This window comes from Grampus griseus (assembly GCF_964374135.1).
Source record: "Grampus griseus genome assembly, chromosome: 3".
NCBI lineage: Eukaryota > Metazoa > Chordata > Mammalia > Artiodactyla > Delphinidae > Grampus > Grampus griseus.
In genome coordinates, this window is record NC_139019.1 from 147,036,228 (window position 1) to 147,060,979 (window position 24,752).

Sequence of the window (24,752 nt, forward strand, 5' to 3'; positions counted from 1 at the left end):
GAAGATTATTCCTAAGTAAGGTGCACCAGAAGATCATTGCTTTAAACTGTTTCCTCTAAGGTGGGATGAATATTGTATCGAAATCCTTCCCTTTGAACTTCTGCGCTGGGATTCTGCTGGTTCTACTCTTCTCTTCCTAGGAAGGTGGGGTGGTGGTGTCCTTTTGGATTCAGCTGGGACCAAGGAGGCTCCGCACCGGTGGTTGGTTTTGCCTTGGCGCTGCCTTCGGGAAAGTAATAAAACATCAGGCAATGCTCTCCACGTCCTGGGAGCAGGCGGCTTGGGCAGTCCCTGTGGCCCAAACGTGGCTGCACCCTCCTACTTCCCTGCCCATCAGGCAATGCCAGCGAGAGGTTCAAACTCCCTGGACATGTAAAGTTTTCCACCTTTCGGCACAGAGCCGACATATGGGAGATACCCAGTGAATACAAGGAAGCTTTCTCTTGGTTTCTGGATATTGCAGTTAAAAGAATCAAAGTACACTAAGGTCCAGAGGAGTCATCCCTATTTCTGAGCAATGCCCAAACCTAGCTCACACAGGCTTCTGTTTTTTGATCCCCAAATCCAGGCCAAGATGCCAGGGCACAAAGCTACTCACCCTTTCTTCAGCCAAATAAAATCCATAGACACGTCTTCACAATGAAGCTTGAAACCAGTCAAGCACTTTTTTTTATTAAAAAAAAAAAAGAAAAGTCTAATGGTAAAGTATATAGTCTATACATGCTACAGCTAATTCATTGTTCATCACCCCTCCCCCCTCACATTATATATCCTCATGTATTTTTCGTGTGTGTTAAAAGGAAACAAAGACACCACCAGAATGTGTCAGCTTGCCAAGGGTATGAGGAGTGCTGAGATGTCCAGAGATCTCCAGCATCATCCTGTGAGCAGACGCGAGGTGGTGGGGCAATGCTGTCAGAGCCCACTGCTGCTGGAGGGATGCAAGAAATGGCCTAGTTACTTGGTGGCTCCCTGAAGCAGGAAATGTGGGTTGTAGCCAAGGTGACCAGTTTCTTATCACCCCGTGAGTGGAAGGGGCGCTGCTACTAACAATTACATGGGCACAATGTCACAGACGGGCGTACACTGGGGTAAAATATGGACACCTTAGTTGTGTTAGGATTGCTTATTGCCATCATAAGCCTGGTGGGTGCACCTCCTCTTGTACGTTTATAGAAGACCTGAAAGTGAAGGCTACTGGCTGTGGCACTGGGCTTGGCCTCTTCAAGGACAACAGAAGTTGAGTCCCTTGTTCCTGACTGGAGCCAAGAAGGCCTATTTGGGAGCAGACGATAAAAACGGGAAAGGTGGAATGTGGAAACACGATGGGTGGCTTGAAAACTCCACAAGGTAGCACCAGAAAGCAGACGTTACCCCATGGGGCTGGACGGTCAAGTCTGTGAGAAGGGTCCTCAGCAGGTGGTTCATGAGCAGACAAAGACTCTGGAGCCTCCTGGTTTTAACTCTACAACTCCACAACTCTGTCTGTGACCTTCACGGGCTAAGGTCCATCTAGACGTTACTTGGCCAAGTTAGGAGCAATCCCTCCAGGCTAACGGAGGGCTTGCCGCACCCTCAGGCCTCAACCCAAGCCAGTTTCCTACTCATTCAGGCCACACTGTTTGGCAATAGGGAATCTTCATCTATGGTCTGGTATGGTTGTTTGCAGCAGAAGCCCTGAAGGACAGGCCTGACAACCAAGGAGCGGACAAGACTGCCACGTGACTCAGGTTGTTACATGTACATTATCACAGCCCAAAGTGAAGGGCAAGACCTGACCCGACACTTAAAAACTCAGAAACAATGAAAGGACGGGAGCCAAGCCGAGGCACGAATGTTCTCGTTCTTGATGATGTTGAGTTGCCAGCTACCTGAGGCCAGGAGCGACTTCTACTTCATCCCACTCAGTGCCGTGCACTCGGTACAAACGAAATAAATACTAGACTGTCCATCCCTCAGCCTAAGAGTAGGGTCTTCCAACCTTGGGGAGATTTGGCATCTGTCCTGTAATGTGGCAAGTTTGTTTTCCTACATTCTACCTGGTAAGGAAATCCTCTGTGGGCCCAGAAATGTTTTAAGGCCAAGAACTTTGTCTAAGAAATCAATCACGTGGCGAGGCTTTGGGGAGGACATGTAACATGACTACTGGAAGCCTGGTGAGGCTCTAGCAATCTCCCGGCAGGGCAGGGCATTAAAAATGGTTTGAGCTGCAGCCCAGCTCCCCAAGTCTCATCCTGGGACAAGGACATAAACCCACCAAATGGCAAAGAAATTCTGAGTAAAAAACTTGAGTAAAGGCCTATTTTATCAAGGGGTGGTCCTAAAACGCAGATTTTCCAAAGATTTGGCGTTATGACTACAAGCTGTAGTTTTGCCCTAGGGTGTAAGATAAAACAGCCATCCCGAGAAAGTATGCGGGGGTGAGGAAAGGAATAAAATCCATCCTTGCCTGCCTTTCTGGGCTGGCATTTGGCCTGTGACCTACTGACATGTGTGATGGTGGGGTCAGGAGAGGAAAAACCTAAATTGAGAGGGAGGGTCACCTGCTTCCCTGGAAGCACCATGAACATTTCATTGTTGATGGCAGAGGAAACGTCACGGGCACTGGGGAGAAAAAACGGGATTCAAGTCTCAGCTTGGTCAATATTTGGATGACGCTGACTTCAACCTCTGAACCTCAGTGCTCTCATGACAGATTGGGGCTGATCCTAGGCACCTCACAGGGTTGAAGTGAGGATGAGATTAAAGGACGGAGCGTGCGTAGGCACCGGTAACCTGCCCGGAGGCTGGCACAAAAGTTATTCCTATGGCCCTGGACATTTGCCACGGTGGTGACTCCAGGGGATTTTGCATCTGCTCTATCAAATGCGCATAGAATGGTGGCTACAGTCCTGGATGGTATCAACCTAAGCCCCCAGGTGAGGACAGCTAGGGAGAGCCGTTGGCCCTCAAGACCGTCCCTTGCAGCTGCCTGGGGAAGTACCCTCACCGTGGTAGGAGGAGCTGGAGAGAGGAGTCCTCAGGCCACACACGTGTCCTGAGGAAAGAACAGTGAACAGAGAGAAATGTGGCTTTAGGACCTTCAGTTCACGCCAGAATAATAACAATAAAAAGGCTGATTACTTTTTCATGTGCAGGGAAAATTTTCTATCCAGAAAAAGGCGGAATTAGTCCATTCCCACCCAGCTGACCCCTGGGAAGAGGAAATGAAGCCAAAGACAAACGCCTTCAGTGGAATCTGCACACAAAAATCAAAGCTCTTCACAGCCAGGCACGGAGCCACTCGCAGCCTGGTCTATACCCAGCGCCTAGTACATAGCAGGCACTCGCAAAATACTAGAAAAGGTCAATGAAAGTTGAGAGATAATCAGAAAAAAAAAATTTAGAGTTTTGTCTTTTGAAATGTAGTCAAATCCTGCATAACAGCTTCACGAATGGTGTTTAAACCAAAATGGGTCAAAAACTCAGGAAAACGTGCTGTGGGGCCTCCTCCCGAGTGAGGGGACCTTGGAGGGTGGATGGCCCTCTCCCATTCTCCCTTCTGCCCCTGGCTGCCATCTTCCCCCCAAGGTTCTGGGAACAGGGCTGGGGGCAAGTGGGCACGGCAGGGCACCTCAGGGCCCTGTCCCAAGACTCTCGGGGTGTGGGATTTACAGACCTACTGAAGGAAGGAATAAAGATGCGATTGTGGATCAGGGAAGGATCCAGAGCCCATGTGGCAGTGAGGAGGGGTGGGGAGGGGAGGGGAGAGTGGAAGAGAGCTGTCTGCACATAAATTTTGGCACTGCAGGTAGACGGCGAGCATCCCTGGGAAAGCTGCTCTTGTGGTCCCAAAAGCATGGCAGCAGATGACTACTCTGCATCAGAGATCTCTGGGGGCAGGGCCAGAGGGCCACTTCCTCTTGTCCTGCAGAGTAGGGTGGGATGAGGAGGGGTGCTGCATTCTTACCCCCCAAGGCAGCCTGGACCCCAGGCAAGAGCTCTGGGCTGGAAGCCAGAAACCCTGGGTCCTGATTCTCGTTCTGCAGTGTAGCTGTGTCTCTATGTGACTCAGTGAACCACATCAGTCAAAACGGGTGCAAGGGCTGCCCCGGGTTCCTTCCAGTGAGACCACAGAGAGAGAGAGTGCATGGAAAGAAAAAAAGAGAAAACTACTCTTCGAGTGCCAGAGAGGAGCAGGAAGCAGCAGCAGAGACAGGAGGTTCTGCCTGGCCCTCGGGTCCCCGTCTCCTTATGGGACTACTGCCTACTCTGCCCAGTTTGCTGGAGACTCCGCTGCTGGCCCTTGAGCCACCAGGGTCCCTCAAGGCTGGCATGTGAGACCACCTTGGCTTCCTTTGCTCCATAAGTTCTATCCCCCGGGGTGGGCACCAGCACAGGAGCAGGAAACAGGGCTCTGTGGCAGCACCGGGGCCGTGGGCAGCCTTGTGTGGAGCAACCATATGGGGTCCAGGGCAGCCTTCAGTAGATGCTACAATGGGTTGGAGGGGTGTTGGGTGTGGGAGCAGCCACCCGGCCCCCACATGCACAGCCCAGGGCAGCCAGCTGGCGTCTCCCTCTCCCCGCCTGGTTTGCCTCTTACAGGGGCAGGGCACAGGCATGGAAGTCAGGCCAGCCTGGATGCAAATCCCCTTTCCTCCTCTTCCCAGCTAGTGTGCCCTTGGGCCCATTGAACCCATTTCCTCATCTATAAAACAGGTGTAATAGTATCAGAGAGGGCTGCTGTGAGTGTTCAGCATGAAGGTAAAGTGCCAAGTACAGCGTTTGGCACCTACTAGCTACTCAGCAAAGAGGAACTCCCAAGGGGCGTGGCTTGTGCACGGTCCCCTTATTCAAACAGACCTTGAGATTCTTGCTCTAGGTAGGCAGAAGTGAAAGGCCCCCCCAAAAGCGGGCTGGGGATTCTTGTTTAAAAGCCCTGGGTTGGACCCCAGCCTGCAGCAGGAAAAGGGGAGCATGCTTGGAGCTGGAAGCACTCCTTTAGAACTGATCAGGGTCCCAGCACAGAAGGGAGGCAGCGTGGCTGGGAGGACCTCCAGGCCCACTCCTGGGGCAGCTGCATCTGCTTGAACCTGAGAGGCCCGTGGACCTGAGGCCTCGGGGAAGACACCACCTCCCTGGAACTGGCAACGGAGCTGACTTCTACGGGATGAAGTTCTTTCTGGGACCAGGCATTTTGGAAACTGAGTGAATCAAGTTGCTTGACATGAATGAACTGGGTGGGGTGCTGGGACGGCAGAGGGCTACCCATACTCTGCCTGATCCGATCAACAAGAGACCCTTGCTGTAGTTTCTCCAGATGATGGATTCCGGTCCTAGAGACCTCAGAGAGTCATGGTCCAGCTGTTGGGTGGGCAGGGAAGCTGGGTGGCAATGCCACTGGCCTTAAGGCAGGGACGCTGAGTAGAGAGAAAGGGGTGTGGCCTCTGAGCCTCCAGGGGACGCTGTGATGGGAGGGATCCCTCTCCACCCAGAGAAGGGAAGAAACCACAGTATTCCAGTCTTCCTTCCTTTGAAGCTGCGTGGAGGTTGATAAATTAAGAGGCATATTAAATATGTAGGTAAAGCCGGCAGGGTCGTGCAGGACTTCCAGGCAGGAAGGGAGCAGGCTAGGGCTTCTTTCTGAGATAGTTGGAAGGAATCCACCCCTCCCAGGAGGGGGCCCCGCTTTGCACCTGGCAGAACCACCAGCCGCTGCTGTTCTTTTCCCGGACCTCGAACACCGTCCCCTCCTGGAAGCCGCTGGTACCTTCGTCTCCTTCAAAGTTGGCCACGGCCACGTACAAGTCCTTGGGGCCGTCTGCATTGGGGAAGGGGGCTGCAGCCACTTTCTCCTTGTTTTCTCCCATCTTGCCCATCATCCGTGGCCCCAGCCCACCTTTGCCTCGCATGTCATCCTGCCCCCCTGAGGAGTTGGAGAGAAAAGGTTTGGCTTTTGGGGGGACAAGCAGGGCCCGGCCTGGGACAGGAGCTGCCTTGCCTTCGGTGGGCTCCCGCTGCGGCCCTCTGACCTCTGGAAGGGGCCCTCTGACCTCTGGAAGGGGCCTGGACGACGAGGAGGTTTTCTTGGGGGGTGGTGGTCTTCGAGGAGGGACCACAGGTCTCTGCTGGGAAGCCTCTTGGAGGGGGACTGGCACATTCTTAGGCACAGGATCTGCGGTCTTGGCCGGCCTTGGAGGGGCTCTGCAGGACGTCTCCTTTGGGCTGAGCCCATCCTGTTTGCTCGTCCTGTCCTGGGCACGGCCAGGCCCCTCCCCTGGGAGGAAGCCACGGCTGATGGCCACGTCCTGGCCTCCCCCAGCCTGGGGGCTGCTCTCTCCGTCCAACGAGGGTTTCTCTTGGGACTTGGCAGGCCTGAGCTTGCTCCTGAGGTTACAGATGTCCACTTGGTCTTCGCCCTGAGGTGGCTCTGTCCTGGGGGAAGGAGCTGGTTTTGGCCTAACCTGAGGTTTGGACTTTAAGAAGGGATTCTGGGGAACAGCTTCCGGCCTCTCCTCCGGTGGGTCAGCTTTGGATTTGGAGACAGGTCGGAGGTTGGGCTTCTTCACTTCCTTGGCCAATACTTTATGGCCACACTCCAGCCCCATCTCATTTTTCAGCTGGAACAACTTGCTTTTGTCAGGTTTGGACTCTGGTCTCCTGCTGTCCCGGGCTGGAGGCGTGTGTTTGGTTGGGATCATTGGCAAGATCATGCCAGGAGGCTTGGGTGAAGAACCTCTGAGCTGCTCCATCCTCTGTCGCTCCTGCAGCTCCCCTTCCGACTTGATGATGGATTCTTTCCGGGGAGGGAGGCTGGGCTTCTCCTCCAGGTCGGGGTCTGAGATCTCCTCGTAGCCTGCACACGAGGACGTGTCTGAAGATGCCTTCCTTGGGACCTCCTTACCACCCTTCCAGTCTTTGGACCATGGCATGGCGGAGTCCACAGCCCCATGTGGTGCATCGGGTAGGGGCCGGGACGGGCCGACGGCTTCACTGCCCGTGCAGTTCTCCATTGCTGCTGCATCTCCCAACCGGAGCTGCGTCACCTCATTGGGCAAGGGAGCCAGAAAGTTGGGTCTTGAGGCATTGCTGGTTTTCTTATACTTATCGATGAAAGTCGCTGGGGCCCACCCTTCCTTATCTTCAATCTGAATGTACCACCAGCCGCTCAAGTTCTTCTCGATCACCTGGAAGGGAGGCCAGAGGAAAGCACTGAGTAGGTATGGTGTCAGGGCCAGTGGGCCAGGATGGTCTGGGAGAACCCACATGCAGCTGGGGTTCTGGAATCAGGGATTTTACATTCGTCAGATTCCCAGACAATATCTCTGGGGGACCATCTATGAGACTGCTGTGTATCAGAAACATCTTACATGGGGGTAGGTGCTCGTGTAATTTTGGATTTCCTCAAAATCAGTCCTTGAGATATGAACTGGGGTGTAGGTAGTTAATCTGAGAGATGATTCCAGGAAGCCCAAGTGAGGAACTGAGGAAAGGGAGAGCCAGTTAGGAGCAGGGCCAGTGGGGCTTAATTTAACAGGGATCCTCTGAGAGACTGTGCCGAATCAGACATTGGGGGTGGGGACACTTATCTCCTGACCCCTAGTCCCTCCCCCTCCCCAAGACATTAACCCTCCCCCTTTCTGGGTGATGCCCTTAGGTGGGCATAGGAGGTAGGAAGCAGTTGCGGGGTTGGGATAGAGGGCAGGCCACCAGCGGTGTCTGCTAAAATTCTGAAGAAGTTCAAGGCGAACCCCCAATACAGCCCAAACTAGCCTTGATCGCTGCTCCTTTGGTTGAGCACCAGACAGAGCAGTTGGCTGGTGTTTATATGCCATGCCGTATGAAAAATGTGCATCCTGAAATGTGGGGAGCACACCTAGCTCATGTTTAGGTACAGGGGAACTGATGCTGATGGAGGTACAACAAACTCATCTCATCTCCCTCTCCCTCTGGGATACACACCCATGGACTGGAATGGTGGGTGGAATCACTCATGTTATTTAATACCTTATGTTTCCTGTCTCCTTTTTGTTTAGTACTATGTGGCTAAATTCACACGGGTGAAAGATGCACACGCTGCATGATACGGGCTGAACTGAGTCCCCCCCAGATTATATGTTGAAGCCCTAAACTCTGTACCTTAGATTGTGACTGCGTTCAAAGACAGAGCCTTTTAAGAGGTAATTAGGTTAAAATGGGGTCATTAGGGTGGGCCCTAGTCCAATATGACTGTTGTCCTTATAAGAGGAGATGAGGACACACAGAACATCCAGAATGAGGGACGACCACGGGTGAACACAGAGAGAAGGTGGCCAGCTGTGAGGCAAGGAGAGAGGCCTCAGGAAAAGCCAAACCTGCTGACACCTTGATCTTGGACATCCAGCCTATAGAACATGAGAAAATCCATCTCTGTTGTTTAAACCACCTAGTCTTCTGTGATGGCAGCCTGAGCAAACTAATAAACAGCAATACCACAGCAGGCTCTGTGCACAGGAGAGCTAGTTAATGATTACAACCACCTGATGAGATGGGGATTGTCATCCCATTGTACAGATGCAGAACCAAGCCTCAGGAGAGCTGAGGAGCTCGCAGAGGGTCACGCAGAAAGTCAGTGGTGGAGGCGGGAGTCAAAGGCAGCCTGGTGGGCTCCAGAGCCTGAGGCTTTACTACCCAGCCCTGCCCTGGAAAGTGGACCTTGCTTGGCGGGGGAGACGTGCCTGAGGTGAGAAAGCGCTAGGGGCTGAGGGCTGTGGGTATGGTTCTGCTGTTGTGCTCTGCCACCCAGATCAGAGAGAAAGGCAGCCACAGACCCAGTGCAGGGGCAGAGGCTGGCCTCTGAGATGCTACATCACAAAACAGAGAGGATGGTAAGAACAGTAATGCCTACTTGTAGGGTTTCCATGATGACCACATAAGCTAATGCGTGCAATAGCACTTGGTAAAGGCTGAAAGGAAAATGTTACCTATTAGTATTAAATTACAGGGGAGAGCACTGAGAACGCAGCAGGCATGTGGCAGGCATATACTTAACACGTCCCACTGGAGTCTCTCCAGGAAAGGGTACTGATAAATGGAAGCCCTTTACGTGCTGGTGACCAGCATCTTATCAACACTTGGTAGCTCTGGTAATGACTGAAGGTGATTCTGGGCATACAAGTCATTGTCAGCACATCCGTGAATTCAACAACTGTAAGACTAAGTATGTATGTGAGCAAATGAAAATAGAACAATTAATCAAAATGAAATCTATCAATGAGGAATTTATAAGCTTACACTCCACCATGTACTATGGCAGAAGCTCTCAACATTTGTGTCCTTAATTGCGATGCATGGGAGTTTTCATTTACTAGATAGAGGCTAAGAGCTATTACGAATACAGTCAGTCATACCTAATTAAAAAAAATTTTTGTAAATTAATTAATTTCTGGCTGCGTTGGGTCTTCATTGCTGTGCGAGGGCTTTCTCTAGTTGCAGTGAGTGGGGGGTACCCTTCGTCATGGTGAACAGGCTTCTCATTGTGGTGGCTTCCCTTGTGGAGCACGGGCTCTAGGCACGTGGGCTTCAGTAGTTATGGCATGCAGGCTCAGTAGTTGTGGTGCACGGGCTCAGTTGCTCCATGGCTCATGGGATCTTCCCGGACCAGGGCTCGAACCTGTGTCCCCTGCGTTGGCAGGTGGATTCTTAACCACTGCACCACGAGGGAAGTCCCCAGTCAAACCTCATTTTATTGCACTTCACTTTATTGCGCTTTGCAGGTACTGCATTGTTTTTTTTTTGCTGTTGTTACGAATTGCTCATTTTCACAATATTTCAAACTTTTTCATTGTTATTATATGTGTAATGGTGATCTGTGGTCAGTGATCTTTGATGTTACTATTGCAAAAAGATTATGACTTGCTGAAGGCTCAGATGATGGTTTGCATTTTTTAGCAATTAAGTTTTTTATGGTTGTTTGTTTTTTTTTTTTTTGCGGTACGTGGGCCTCTCACTGCTGTGGCCTCTCCCGTTGCGGAGAACAGGCTCCGGATGCGCAGGCTCAGCGGCCATGGCTCACGGGCCTAGCCGCTCCGCAGCATGTGGGATCTTCCCAGACCGGGGCATGAACCCGTGTCCCCTACGTCGGCAGGCAGACTCTCAACCACTGCACCACCAGGGAAGCCCCGCAATTAAGTATTTTTTAATTAAGGTCTGCACTTTTTTTAAAAAATAAATTTATTTATTTTATTTGTTTATCTTTGGCTATGTTGGGTCTTCGTTGCTGTGCACGGGCTTTCTCTAGTTTCTCTACTCTTCAGTGAGTTGCTCAGGCTTCTCATTGTGGTGGCGTCTCCTGTTGCGGAGCACAGGCTCCAGGTGTGCGAACTTCAGTAGTTGTGGCACACGGGCTGTGCCACAGGGAAGGCGGGTCTGCACATTTTTTTAGACATAATGCTATTGCACACTTAATAGATTATAGTATAATGTAAACACACTTTTATATGCACTGGGAAACCAAAACATTCATGTGACTTGCTTTATTGTGATACTGGCTTTATAGGGGTGGTTTGGAACCGAACCTACCATATCTCCAAGGTTGGCCTGTAAAAGCAAATGCAAAGTCACAAGAATGGAGATGAAAGAATATAGCCTGGGCTTTAAAACCAGAGAGATTTGGGATCAAATCCCAGCTCCACCACTTACCAGCTATGTAACCTTAGACATTTACCTAACCTCTCTTTGTCTCAGATACATCTGTAAAGTGGGCTGGGGACTTCCCTGGTGGTGCAGTGGTTGAGGATCTGCCTGCCAAGGCAGGGGATATGGGTTTGAGCCCTGGTCTGGGAAGATCCCACATGCCGCGGAGCCACAGATCCACTAAGCCCGTGCGCCACAACTACTGAGCCCGCGTGCCTAGAGCCCGTGCTCCACAACGAGAGAAGCCACCGCAATGAGAAGCCTGCGCACCACAAAGAAGAGGAGCCCTCGCTCGCCGCCAACTAAAGGAAGCCCACGCGCAGCAACGAAGACCCAACGCAGCCAAAAATAAATAAATATTAAAAAATAAATAAATAAAGATAAAATGGGCTGAATGTATCGACCTCTTGGGACTTCTGTGAAGATCAGTTATGAAGGATGTAAGGTACTCGGCACAGATAAGTGTCTGTATCGACATTTTAAAAAAAATAAAATGGGCTCAATGTATCGACCTCTTGGGACTTGTTTGAAGATTAGTTATGAAGGACGTAAGGTACTCGGCACAGATAAGTGTCTGTATCATCATTATAATTGTATCATCATTAGTAAAACATGTTTTGAAGATACATGGACCAAGCAAGGAACTAAGGTATTCCTTGTAGCTCCACTGCTAGAACACTGTGGTTCCATTCATGAATCCTGAACACTAAGATGATGTTGAATTGAACCAGGAAGCAAAACTGGAGGAGAAGAAAACAAAGGAGACAGTGTTTATCATAAGAACTCTCGGTTAAACCAAAAACTGTAGGGTCAACTATTTCTCACTCAAGTCCTTCAAGTCATCACTAGCAGAACCTATGCTGACATCACAGAACAATAGGAAAGCAGAGAAGTTTCAAGGATGGGTTACATTTGTGCTTCCTGGGAAAGAATGCTGGGTATGTGAGCTATTTATTGGCTCAGCTTTAGCAAAAACAGACAGAATAAAAGCCAGAAATGAGACAGGGAATGGTTCTGGTTGAAGTGCGGGTGCAGCCTTGGAGGGAGACTCCCCAGCATCTCCAGAAGACCCCAGGGATCCATTTACTCCCTACTGCACACAGCGTCAGCCCTCAGCTTCACTGCATCGTCCGGAACACCTTGAGCTGCCCTAGGTGGATTTCCGAATGCTCTGAGCCAGGGAGTGCTGGTGCGTATTGGCAAATGCCCTGTTTGCCAGCACGCTCAAACAATGGTGTGTGTTTGTACAAAATGCTGGAAACTCATTGTCTTAAAGGAGAAGAAGGTTTTATCATGTTCTTCAATGCTCTTGGGAAAAAACAAACAAACAAAAAAACTTTTATAATATGCAAGCCAGACTTCTGGTTTCAAGATGGGAGACGGAATGAACAGCAGTTTCCCCTTAATGCAATAAAGCCAGGAAACAAATGAATATCAGTAGAAAGCCAAGTGCAGAAAGAGGAAGGGGAGAAGTTAGTGGACTAGGAATTGTGAGGAATCACGGATGGGCAGAAGCTGCAAAGGGGGGCTGTGGCCCAGGACTGCTGCAGGGGGTTTTGTTGCAAAAGGTAGTAGCAGTGTGAGGTCTGCCAGACTTTGAGGGGGTAGGATCTGAGACTAGGAAGGCCCAGGGGCAAGTGACAGGGGATTAACTGGGATACCACGGCAGAAGCAACAAGGCTGGTTGACCCCTCTATGCCCTTTGTTCCATTCCTGTAGGGGAGGTGGTATGAAGGAGGTGATTGCTCATGAGTGGAACAGCGAAAGAATGAGCTTGGGTCAGAGACAAGACACTGCTCAGTGGCTGGCTCAGAAGTCCCCGATCTGGCACTGAAGCCGGTGGAAGTCAACCAGCCCCTTGTGTACACTCCCCAACTGGGCTGTTTGACTGCTGCCTCTTCTTGTACTGCCCAAGACAAGTCCTAACACCATGAAAAGAACTGAAATAAATAATACCAACACCACTGCAAAGGATTTACAACCGAGGAGAGAGATCATGAACAATAACATATTTAATATCCTTATACAGATATAGAAGGGCATCGACATCGTGAAAGAACAGGCTATTATGAAATGAGAACACGTAACTAGGAAAAAGAATCAATAAGTGCTCTTGGAAATAAAAATGATAGTTGCTGAAATAAAATAAGAAACAGACTGAATTGTTAAAGAGCAAATTAATGGACTAAAAGATGAAGCAGAATGCTCTAGGAATGCAGTACAAAGGAATGAAGGTGGAAAATATGAAAGAAACGTTAAGAGACATGGAAAATAGGGGCAGAAGCTCCCATACTGTTTCATAACCATTCCAAAAGGAAAGAATAAAAAGAGTGAAGAGAGTCATTATTTAAAGAAGTAAAAGTGATGGACTTCCCTGGAGGTCCAGTGGTTAAGACTCTGTGCTTCCACTGCAGGGGGCAAGGGTTTGATCCCTTATCAGGGAACTAAGATCCTGCATGCCATGCGGTGGGGCTCCCCTACCCAAAAAAAAAAAAAAAAAAAAAAGACGTAAAAGTGGGAAAATTTCTAGGAAGATCTCCTGAGTCCTTAGATTGAAAAGACCCACCACATGCTGAGCAGGATATAAAAATAAAGAAACATACCTAGACATGCTTTAGTGAAACATCGGCATTTTAAAGACAGTGAGGAGCTCCTGAGAAAATCAGAGAAATGACAGCTAATGAAAAAGAGAACAAGGACCAGGTGGAGAGTAGCTGCTTCCTAGCAACACTAGATGCAGGAAAAGAATGGGACAATCTATTCAAAGTGCCAAGGGAAGATGACTGGAATTCAAAACTCAGTCACTGAAGAATGAGGGGAGAATATTTTTCATAATGTCAAGAAAGCATTATGTACACAAATGAGGGCCTGTCCTTAGTTAAGGATTGAGATGTATGGTCCCATAGAAGCTAACGGAAGGGTAGGAAGGGACACCAGTGTGAACCTGGGGAGGCTTCCCAGAGGAGGCAGGGATTTGAAGAATGAGGTGGATTTTGATATGCCAAGTTCAGTTCTAAGAATGGCCTTGAGAGCCTTCTATAAGAAAACACGTAGTGGGCTAGGAGCTGGGTTAAAGGAAGGTTAAAGGCAGAGAGAGCAAGAGCGGTGGGGAAGGGCCAGCTGAACCAGTGGGGTTCAGAGGAAAGGAGTGAAAATAAGGCTGAATAGCAATGGGAGGAAGAACAGCCCTTGATGTGGAAAGATGTTAAGAGACAGGCATATGTTTCATGTCAGAATAACATACATGTTTTAAACAGCAAAATGGGGGAACTGGGCACAGAATTATCTTGAAGCACAAGCAAGATGCCTTGTGAGTTCTCTCTGTGGATTTGAAATTAGAAAGAACAGATTGGGAGGAAAAAAAAGGAGCAGATAAAAAGCCTTTTAGAGCCTTGGAGGTATTTCCACCGTCCCCTCAGTTTCTCTGTGAGGATTGGGATTTGCATTTTAAAAAATTAGTTTGACAGGCTTCAACCCAGGTTCTTTAAACACCCCTGCAGACAGCCCTCCTGCTGTCTGCATGGATTAAAGGACACTTGGCTTGAGGAGAACTTTCTAGAGAGGCTTGGGCAGAATCAGTGGTGGTGAGACCCAGGATGCACCTTCGGGAAGTCGCCTCCTCCCGGGCTCACTGGGCAGCTGCCCTGGGACTCGAGGGGGAGAGAGGGCGGGGGCAGGAGGTGTCAGAGCGGGAGGGAAAATGGTGGGTTCTTTGGAGGCCTAGAGAAGTGACTAAAGACCCTTAGTACACGTGCCACACTTAGGCACTGGCTCAGTAATCATTTGTTCACTCTTTATTTCCTTCGTTCATTCAAACATTCATTCATAAAGGAATGGCTCTCTGAGCACCTACTGTGGACCAGCCCCAAGGCCAGGGTTAGGGACGAGAAGGAAGAAGAAAACACTTCCTGGTTTTCTGGGTGTTAGCAGGAGGCTAGTGGGGAGATGGATTTTCATTGATTCAACATTTATTGCAAATCTATCACGTGCCAGGCACTGTGCTAGCTGTGGGGATAGAGAAGTAAAAAACAGATACGGTCTCCATCCTCCTGAGATCCCCAAATACTGGGCAGATAAACAGCAGGCTGTCAGTAGCCCTGGTTCTAATCTGGAGACAGACATGGGTTCAAATCCTGACTCTGCCACCTTTTGGCTGTGTGACCTTGGACAGCACCTTTTTTCTGAGCCACAGCTTCCTCCTCTGAAAAATGGGAATTGTAATAGTCCTGCCTCACAAGAGTAAATGACGATATGATTAGGCAAGATACGGCATGTGAGGTGCTTAGTGCAGTGGCCGGCACCTAACTGCTATCCCATTACTTACGGGCTTTCCTGGAAACATGGGAAACACCTTCAAGCTCTAACCCCATGAGAAAGAAAAGAGAAATGGGAGGGGAGAAAGGATTTATGATGGCCTTTATGCAGGGAACGGAGTAGACAAGCAAAGAAGTGGGAAGTAAAGGGGAGAGGAGAGGCAATCAAGGAGGGAGGAGGTGATGAAAAGAGGCAAATCTACAGACACAGGAAATAGATCAGTGGTTGCCTAGGGCTGGGGCAGGGGCACTGAGAGGGATTGAGGAGACGTGGGGAGGCACTGCTAATGTGTACAGGGTTTCTTACTTGGGTGATGAAATGTTCTAATGTTGATGGTGGTGATGGTTGCACAACTCTGTAATTAAACTAAAAACCACTGAATTTTATACCTTAAATCACTGAGTCATATGTTATGTGAATCATATCTCAGTAAAGCTGCTACTAAAAAAAAAAGAACACAGGAATAGGAGATGGTGCCTAGAATCAAAAATCACAAGTAGTACAAGCCTTTGTACAGCAAAGGAAACCACAAACAAAACGAAAAGACAACCCATGGACTGAAAAAAATTATTTGCAAATGATACGACCGACACGGGCTTAATCTCCAAAATATACAAACAGCTCATGTAACTCAACAACAAAAAACCAAACAACCCAATTGGAAAATGGGCAGAAGATGTAAACAGACATTTCTCCAAAGAAGACATACAGATGGCCAACAGGCACAAGAAAAGATGTTCAACATCGCTAATTATTAGAGAAATGCAAGTCAAAATTACAATGAGGTATCACCTCACATGGGTCAGAATGGTCATCATTAAAAAATCTACAAATAAATGCTGGAGAGGGTGTGGAGAAAAGGGAACCCTCCTGCACTGTTGGTAGGAATGTGAGTTAGTGCAGCCACTATGGAGCACAGTGTGGAGGTTCCTCAAAAAACTAAAAATAGAGTTGACATATGACAGTGGCATATATCTGGACAGAACTCTAATTCAAAAAGATACATGCACCCCAATGTTCACTGCAGCACTATTTACAATAGCCAAGACATGGAAACAACCTAAGTGTCCACTAACAGAGGAATGGATAAAAGTGTGGTGTGTACACACACACACACACACACACACACACACACACACACACACACACAATGGAATACTAGTCAGCCAGAAAAAAGAATGAAATAATGTCATTTGCAGCAACATGAATGGACCCAGAGATTATCATCCTAAGTGAAGTAAGTCGGAAAGAGAAAGATAAACATCATACGATATCACTTATATGTGGAATCTAAAATATGACACAAATGAACTTACCTATGAAACAGAAACAGACTCATAGATAGACAGAATAGACTTGTGGTTGTCAAGGGGGAGGTAGGTGGGGAGGGACAGACTGGGAATTTGGGATTAGCAGATGCAAACTATTATATATAGGATGGATAAACAACAACGTCCTACTGTATAGTACAGGCAATGATATTCAATATCCTGGGATAAACCATGATGGAAAAGAATATGAAAAAGAATGCGTATATACGTATAACTGAATCACTCTGCTGTACAGCGGAAATTAACACAACACTGTAAATCACCTATACTTCAAAAAAAATAAATTAAAAAAAAAAAAAGGGAATCACAGGTAGACAAAGTGAGACCACGTCCACTCACCTCGACCTTCAGGCCCGCCTGGAAGCTGATGCCATCAGGGATGGTGGTCTGGAATTCAGCAATGGTGTAATATTCTTCCTCCACTTGGGGTGGGATGGGAGGCTTGGGCAGACCTCGAGGCTGGTACAATTAAACACAGTGTTAAAACCACTGTAAGTCCATTCCCATGGCGCTGAATGGGAGGCGCTAAGGGATTGGGGCACACAATCACCCTCAAGGGGGCGCTGGCGGACCCATTTGGATTCTAGGACACAACAAAGGGGACCACTCAGATCATCGTCTTCTAGATAGGTCACTGGCCTTTCAGCTTTAGGGCAATGAGAAAAAACATGGGACATTTGCCTATAATCATGAAAATTTGGGGCAAGACAATATTCTCTGAACTTAAGAGGCAACAAGTGTTGTGAAATGAACACAAGTTTGCAAGTTAGACCCATTGGTGTGACTTTGGGCAAATCCCTTCCCCTCCTGGAGGCCTGAGTTTTATCTCCTGTAAAATGTGGGTAATAACAGGATCTACCTGGTGGGGTCACGGAGCGCATTCAACGAGTTCATGTAGTGAAACACCGGCATACTGCCTGGCACCCAAAAGGTGCTCAATAAATGGCAGACATTAAAAGAAGAAAGCCCATTTTCAAAGTACTGCTTACAGAGTTAAAAATGGAGTATGAAAGTAAGAGATCAGAACGGCACCACAAGCGAAACGTGTGCCTTATCCCATTTTGGTTTCAAGTTACGTTATTCAAGGAGACTTATCTAAGATAAAGCGGAGTCGGCTCAGGAAGCAGAAAGTACATCCTGAGACCTAACTGTCACAAAGCCATGGGCGAACTGTTTGATCTCCCCGGACCTCAGTCTTTCCACCTGTCAGTGGGATTAGCTTCACAAGGCTGCTGTGTGGGCAGGAAAGAGTGCATCCTTGGAGAAGGCGAGGTGAGTGTCAGGGGGCTAATCTCAGGTCAGGGTCTGGCTCCCCAGTTGCAAGGGTCCACTTACTATGGTCATATCCCGGCGAGGAGGGGGTCTCTGTCTCATCTTGGGTGATCCTATAAAGAGACGACAGATAAAATTCCTGAGGTGGACACCACGAGAGATCTATTCTCTCCTGCAGGAGATGAGGCATCACATTCAGCACAGGCATCAGCGAGCGACTGCGACGCTTCCTATGGGAGAGCCCAACTAGAGAGGGGACACTCAGACTGGGTTCAGGACTCTCTATCAACAAGGGGATGGTGCCCAGTCCTGGAGCAATGGAAAGCCTTCCAGCAAAGGCAACAAGTGCAGGCTTCAGAGTAACGCAGAGGTGGGAGGCTACAAGTTATGTGGCTTTGAGCTGCATGGTCCTCTTCTGGAGAGGGGGTGATAATGCCTGCCTCCTGGAAGCAGTGGTGGAGATGGAAGTCAACAATACAGGTGAGGCTCTTGGCATGTGGCAAGCACGCATTAATGGTACTGCCCCTGGCTTTGTGCTCTGGAACACACCCAAATTAAACAATGCATAAACAGAGCCAAACAAACTTGGACTGAGGACTTCAGGGGTTTTTACTCTGGAGTTGGGCTGCCCCTGCTCTGAGTCTCAGGATCAAGAAGAGGACGACTCTGCAGTGGTCCAAGGCTCCTGGCTAAGGGCAGAACATTGAGGAAGGCACCCCATATGCTGTCAGAGCTGGTTTAGCATGGGTCTAGGCAGAGGTGTAGTTTGGTAGTTGGCCTGTAGAGGAGACTGCAAAACTCTTAAATACCCATTTTTCCTGTCTTCTATTAGAAAAAAAATCACAACAGAGTTTTAGCCAGACACTTGACTGCCTACATAAAGACTACATTTCCCAGACTCCCTTGCAGCTAGGTACTGCCATGTGACTAAGTTCTGGCTGATGGGATGTGAAAGAGTAACAAGTCTGTAGCTTCTGAGTCCAGCCTTCCACTTCTCCCTGCCTTATTTTCCTTGGCCGGACAGGCGGTGAGCCCTCCTGGACCAGGAGGATGAGGGCAACACAAGATAGATACAGCATAACAAGACTTGTGACTGGATAGAGTTGCCACAGCAGCTCTGGACATATACCTGACTGCTCGGTGAGAAAGAAATAAACATCTAAATTACTTGAGCCATTGTTATTGGGTGTATGTGTGTGATAGTAGTGGGGAGTCTTTGCTTGAGCATCTGAACCTATATATCCTAACAGAGACACGGGCTTTCAGATTTTCACTCGCTCCTCTAGTGTTAATGGGAATCCTCCTATGCTCTTGGCCACGCATGATAGGATCCTGCCACGGCATGTCAGTGTTTTCTCAAAGTGGCTGAGACAACTGAGAGACTCAAGAAGTTCACTGACCATAAGAGTCACTTTAAACAGCTGGAGAAGCCCAGCGAGGGGCAAGTGACTGCATCCTTGTGGCTAGTTTTTAGTCCTTTCCCAACAGACAGACTCCTTCTGCCCTGTACAGGGTCACATGCTTGAGGCTGGCATCCTGGGTATGCAGCAGACAACAATAATGAACCTACTCTCAGGTGTGCTGGGAACATTAAATGGTAAAATAGCTTTGAAAAGCAAGATGAGTAAAGAACTATCTTCGGAATAAACCCAACACAGGGTCCGCTTTTTCTTCCCCTGGCTCAGAAATGAGGCCCTGCAGACAGACCACTGGCACTTGAGTCAGAGGGACCTGGGTTCAAATCCTGGCTCCACTGTTCACTAGCTGGGTAGCCTTGGACAAACCCTTTCATCTCTGTTTCCTAACCTGTAAAATAAAAGGAGTAGGTCCTTCAAAGGTTGTTACAAGGAGTCAGTGAGACTGATTATAAGATTCCTGGCACCTAGTAGGGGCTTGAGAAACAGGAGCTCTGGTGATATGAGACGGTGGAAAAAACATGGCTTGAGTAGGAAAGCCACGTCTCTCCACTCAGGTTCTGCAACTTGCTGGCTGAATGAACTGGAACGAGTGACCTGGGGTTTGTGAGCCTGTTTTCTTATCTACAGGATGGTGGGCAGCAGGGCTGCCGTGAGGATGAGGGACAACATGTGAGGACCTCTGGGCACAGAGCCTGGCACGTAGTAGGTGCCCAGCTGCCGGGAGCTCGGGTGGGCGGCACTTACTCTGCTTGACGTCACTGTCGGGCGCCGGGCGGCCTTCAAACCGGCCATCCCTCTGGTTGTTGAGCAGCTCCTTGTCCCGGCCCACCGAGTTCTGCTGCCGGGAGACGCCGTCCAGCTCGAGGACGCCCGCGTGGGCGGGTGAGCCGGGGCCCAACTTTGGGGGTACAGGTTCCCCGCTGCTCTTCTTTAGGTAGGAGGCTGGGGCCCAGCCCTCTTTGCCCTGGTACCTGGGAGGAGGGGGAAGGATGCCCGTCAGGCTGCCCTGCCAGGCCCATGGGAAGAAGTTGCACTCCTACTGTGAATCCCACTTTGGGTCCCAGATGGCAGGAACACTGGACCACGACCTGCCCAGGGCCAGGGGCTGGTACACCGCTTGCTGCCTCCTGATGAAGCCTAAGCCCTCAGCTGGGCCTCCCCAATCTGGCCTCTCCTTACCTGCCCAGCCTTGGCTCTCACGGCAACCCCCAGGTCCCGCCCACCCCACACAGCTTGCGCTCTCCCAAAAGTTCCACCATCTCTCACCCCCCTGCCCCTGCTCTTAGAGACCCTCTGCCTGGAAAGCCCATTCTCTCTCTCTCTTTTTTTTTTTCGGTACGCGGGCCTCTCACTGTTGTGGCCTCTCCCGCTGCGGAGCACAGGCTCCGGACGCGCAGGCTCAGCGGCCATGGCTCACGGGCCCAGCCGCTCCGCGGCATGTGGGATCTTCCCGGACCGGGGCACGAACCCGTGTCCCCTGCATCGGCAGGCGGACTCTCAACCACTGCGCCATCAGGGAAGCCCAAGCCCCTTCTCTTTTGTGCTCCTCTTTCCCAGCTCTGCTTAATACCATGCCCCCTCTCAAGCCTTTCCCGAGCCTCCCTCCACGGTGCCCCCCACTGTCTCCTGCACACCCCACAATCCCAGCACCTATAACACCCAGTGACACTTGGCTGTGACGGTCCTGTCTCCCCACTTAGAACTCGAGCTCCTGGGGGCGAGGATCATGGATGATTCGTCTGTGTGTGTGACGGCCCTCGCTCCCAGTGAGTTGAGTGAAGAAAAAAGGAGACACGTGGACAAACTGCCAGTGGACCTGGCAAGGGTGAGCAGCCACAAAGCTCTGCTACAGCCACTGTCCCCGTACAGTCGTCACTACTGGGACCATGATGATAACGGTAAATGACACTTGGTGAGCACCTACTCCATGTCCTTCCTGTTCCAAGCACTTGATAGCTATTGCTATAGTTCATCCATCCAACCTGAGGGTTGGCAGAAATGGATCCAGACCTAGAAAGCTGGCACCAGAGTCTGTGCTGCTTTGCTGCCTCTTCCCAGAAGCCCCAGCTCCCGGCACAAAGCCTGGCATAGGCAGGGTGGGCCTCCAGTCATATTGCTTAACAAGTAGATTAAACACGCGTTCAGATGAGAACAAAGCAGGTCGGGGGTTGGTTCCAGGGTTACCACAGGTCACTGAGCTTCGGAGTGACTGAGACCCTGACAGACCAGCTCACTGAATTCCAAAGGGGACTGAACGAATGTAACAATCATTTAATTCTCTGCACTATGGAAGTCGGTTGAATAGCATGACCAGAGGGGTTGATTGGGACCAGAGGTGTGCTGGAGTCAGCTCACAGCACTTGTGAGAGCCAGCTGTTCATATCTCTTCCCAACTCGGCATTTAGTGCCATCACACTGGGAGCTTAAAATCTGCCACGGTGGCAGTATTTACACCACAGAAATTGGCAAACACGGCAACTCAAGAGCATTTTCCCCTGGAGAGCTGGCTGTTAAAATTGCCAGCATCCCACTGGTCTGAACCACAAAACAGGTGCCCACACCTTTGGGGACGACATCTAACAGACTGGAGATGATATATGGCAGGGTCACATCTCGTCAAGAATCACCTTAAGAACTAAATAGCACTGCGTTTCAATAAAAAAAAAAAAAGTCCTTTATAACAAGAAGCAAACTTAAAAGGAGGCAGAAATCTTCAGTTTGGTGTCTATCAATCTTAAAATATCCCCTGAGAAGGACTAAATCTTGTGCTAATTGGAAAACGTCAGACTACACACAATCCGGGCATCACTATCAGATAGTTCATCACTTGGGGCACAAAGCCATAAGCAGAGAGGCAACACATGCAATGCTGAGGGGGCTTTGGGGTCAGAAAGGTAGGGGCTCAAAACCTGGTTCGGTCACTTTCTAGCTTCAGTCGAAGCTTCTGATGACCGTGGCAACATCCACTGCAACCTCATGAGGGACCCTGAACCCAGTCGAGCCACCAGAATTCCAGAGTCACTAAGTTTTGGGATAATTTGTTACACAGCAAGGTAACGCCTATAATCCAGATATGTGAGTTACTGTTGTCATTACTCCGGCTTCAAACCTCAGTTCTGAGGAAGCCTTCCTGACTCCCGGGCTGAGGAGCCCTCTTCTGTGCTCCAAAGTCCCCTGTGCAGCCCTCCTACGCCCCACGCGCCTCCCTGCCCTGTACTTGTGTCTGAGTCTGCCTTCTACGCCTGTGGGTCTGAACTACTGTCTCTTTCTCACTGTTACTCACCAGCTTTCAGTAGACAGCTTGGCCCAAAATAGATTTTGGTGTAGGTTTGCTGAATGAATTAAGGGTTACACACTCAGCCCCATGTGAGTGGTCCCAGTGTCCTGCCTCATGTCCGGCTTACATCACGGCACAGACACCAGGTGGCAGGGACCTCAGGCTTCTTCTCTTGCCCTAATTTCCTGAGGCTGCACCCTGCCCGCCCGGGTAACCAAAGAGGGAGTTCCCCGGACTTTCATTACTAAAACTGGGAAAGTCCCAAGTAGAGCACGATGAGTTGGCCATCTTTACCTATGAGCTTTCAATTCCATCACATGGGTGAAAGAGCAAACTGTTTGGAAAGCCGGTCTCCACTGGACTCTGAGAGATGACGGCAAATGATCAGCTTTAGGACGGGCTACTGTCCATGTGGTGTTTAGCATCCTGTTGCTCTCAGAGCGGGGCTGGAGTGGGAAATCACTCACGCAGGGCAGCTTCAGCCTCCACTTACTCATTATGAGACACATCTGGAGGTGGAGACCAGTCTTGCTCAATTGGGTTACTGCTATCGGTGGTTCAGTGTGTTTAGAGACGGTTTTGCTTATTACGCATTTTTAGAGAAGGATATGGGTAGGGAAGGAAGCCAAACAGCACAGAGGAGAAGCGTCCTTTTATAGCTCAGGCTGAAACCTCACCTCCTCTGCAACTGCTTACAGATATCTGTGCAGCTGGAGCCTCTATGACCTGAAACCCACCCAGCTGCAGAGGGTACCTGATCTTCCACCAGCCTTCCAGGTTTTTCTGGATGACCTCCACCACAGCTCCTCTCTCCAGGTTCATTTCATCTTGGTCACGAGCTGTGTATGGGTAGATGACTGTGTACTTCTCCTCTGTGGGGACAAACAGATGTTGGGGTAAGTCAAAGACACTATATAAGCCCCGGGACGTTGATGGCCAAGGCTGTGATCTGAGAGATGCCCTCGTTAAGGAGGGATTTCCCCCAAAGACTTCTGTGCACCATCTCTGTTCCCACCCCCCCACCCCCGCCCCTGGCCCCAATAAGCGACCCTCACTTAGTGCTGGATGACCCTGTGCAAGCAGCAACAGGACACAGGACAAACGGCAGGTCAGTTCCTCTGAAATCCCTCAGCATCACACATTTGCACTCACCTTCCTCAAATCTGTGCCTCAAGGTCACCTTCCTTGACCTTGCCTTAGGTAATACCCAGACCCATGGCACCCTCATCCCCCTTACCCGGGTTTATTTTCCCCCCTTACCAGGAATTACCTTCTAACATACCAGATAATTTACTTATATTATGTTCCATGTCTGTTTCCCCTGCTAGAGTAAGCGCTCCAGGAAGGCAGGGGTTTGAGTCTGTCTTGTTCATTCCTCTATCTCTAGCACTGGGCACAGTACTGGGAATATTTAGGAACTATTTAGTAAAATAGTCAATGTTTAGTAAATGAACAAGTCCCGAAGGCCTGGCGGGAGGCACCTTGCTCATGCTGCAGCAGGGGCGGGGTGGATGTTAAACCCTCCGTGGCTCCTCTGCAGTTCTTAGTGGTGGAGGGTCAGGGACAAGCTACATCTGGCAGCATATGGTTTGGGGTGGAATCACTACCAGGGAGGAGACAGCTAGCAATGCTCATTACCTAGCGGGTAGCTGATCTCCATTTTTCATTGTTTTCAAGCCCCTGGATCCAACCACGCCTGAAGCTTCAATTTTATTTTTTTTAATTTATTTTTTTAATTGAGATATAATCGACTTCTGGGTGTACAACATAATGATTTGAGATATATATCATGAAATGATTGCCTGCTTCTGTTTTCATTAACACCACTGGGGTGCTTTCCATCCCACTCTCAGTGGTTTCCTGCTCCTACCCCCAAAGCCAAGAGAGCTGCCTCGGGCTGTGTCCCTCCCACAGCAGGACCTCACCCCCGACCCCCTGCAGGGCCCCGCTGGCAGGGTCGTTCATTGTCACACTCAGGCAGGGCCCTCCAGAGAGCAAGAGAATAGCTCCCATCCCCAACACTGTCAGCAGTGACTGCTGAGACAGATAACAGATGAGTGTCCCAGGGGAGCCAGTGAGGATAGGAGCCGGCTTTCCTGTTTTGGTTACATTGCAGCCCGCAGGGAGGGACTGAGCCAGCTGTGGGCTGACGTTGATAGTTAGTGTGTCCGGGCTGCCTCTCCCTCTCTCGCTGGGAAAACACCACAGGCTGTCTGTGGCCTTCCCAGCTGGTGCAGAGGGAGGCGGAAAACACACAGGGCGTTTATTTATTTATTGATCTAGCCCCCTGACCTGCGCTGTGGGGGCTGAGCTGACTCAAGCTGCACACGTTCTGTATACAGCGCAGTCAGCTGTTCTCCTCACTCGCAGATGCAGGCTGGGGTGTGGGTGCTGTGAAGGGTGCTGGGGGCAACTCAACCCCGTGGATGCACAGAAGTTTTGTCTGGCCAGGTGAGAAGGGGCACTGCCTGGGTCCCGGACTAAGTA

The 24,752-nt window shown here is 49.8% G+C and overlaps 1 protein-coding gene across 2 annotated transcripts in view; it reads right to left on the reverse strand.

The window, feature by feature from the left end:
- Positions 1–718: 718 nt before the first annotated feature.
- The window catches only part of SH3PXD2B (SH3 and PX domains 2B), a gene marked incomplete at its 3' end in the record, with an annotated part of 112,298 nt that continues 88,264 nt past the window's right edge, over positions 719–24,752 (reverse strand). The window contains exons 9-14 of one of the 2 annotated variants that reach the window (XM_082652413.1): positions 23,020–23,137; positions 19,733–19,959; positions 17,634–17,683; positions 16,638–16,757; positions 5,676–7,166; positions 719–931 (exon numbers count right to left, since the gene is read on the reverse strand). In XM_082652413.1, the coding sequence (XP_082508539.1) occupies positions 794–931; positions 5,676–7,166; positions 16,638–16,757; positions 17,634–17,683; positions 19,733–19,959; positions 23,020–23,137 (2,144 nt within the window). Of the gene's footprint in view, positions 932–5,609; positions 7,167–16,637; positions 16,758–17,633; positions 17,684–19,732; positions 19,960–23,019; positions 23,138–24,752 lie in introns of those variants that run through there. The other variant, XM_082652414.1, reaches the window with a different exon arrangement.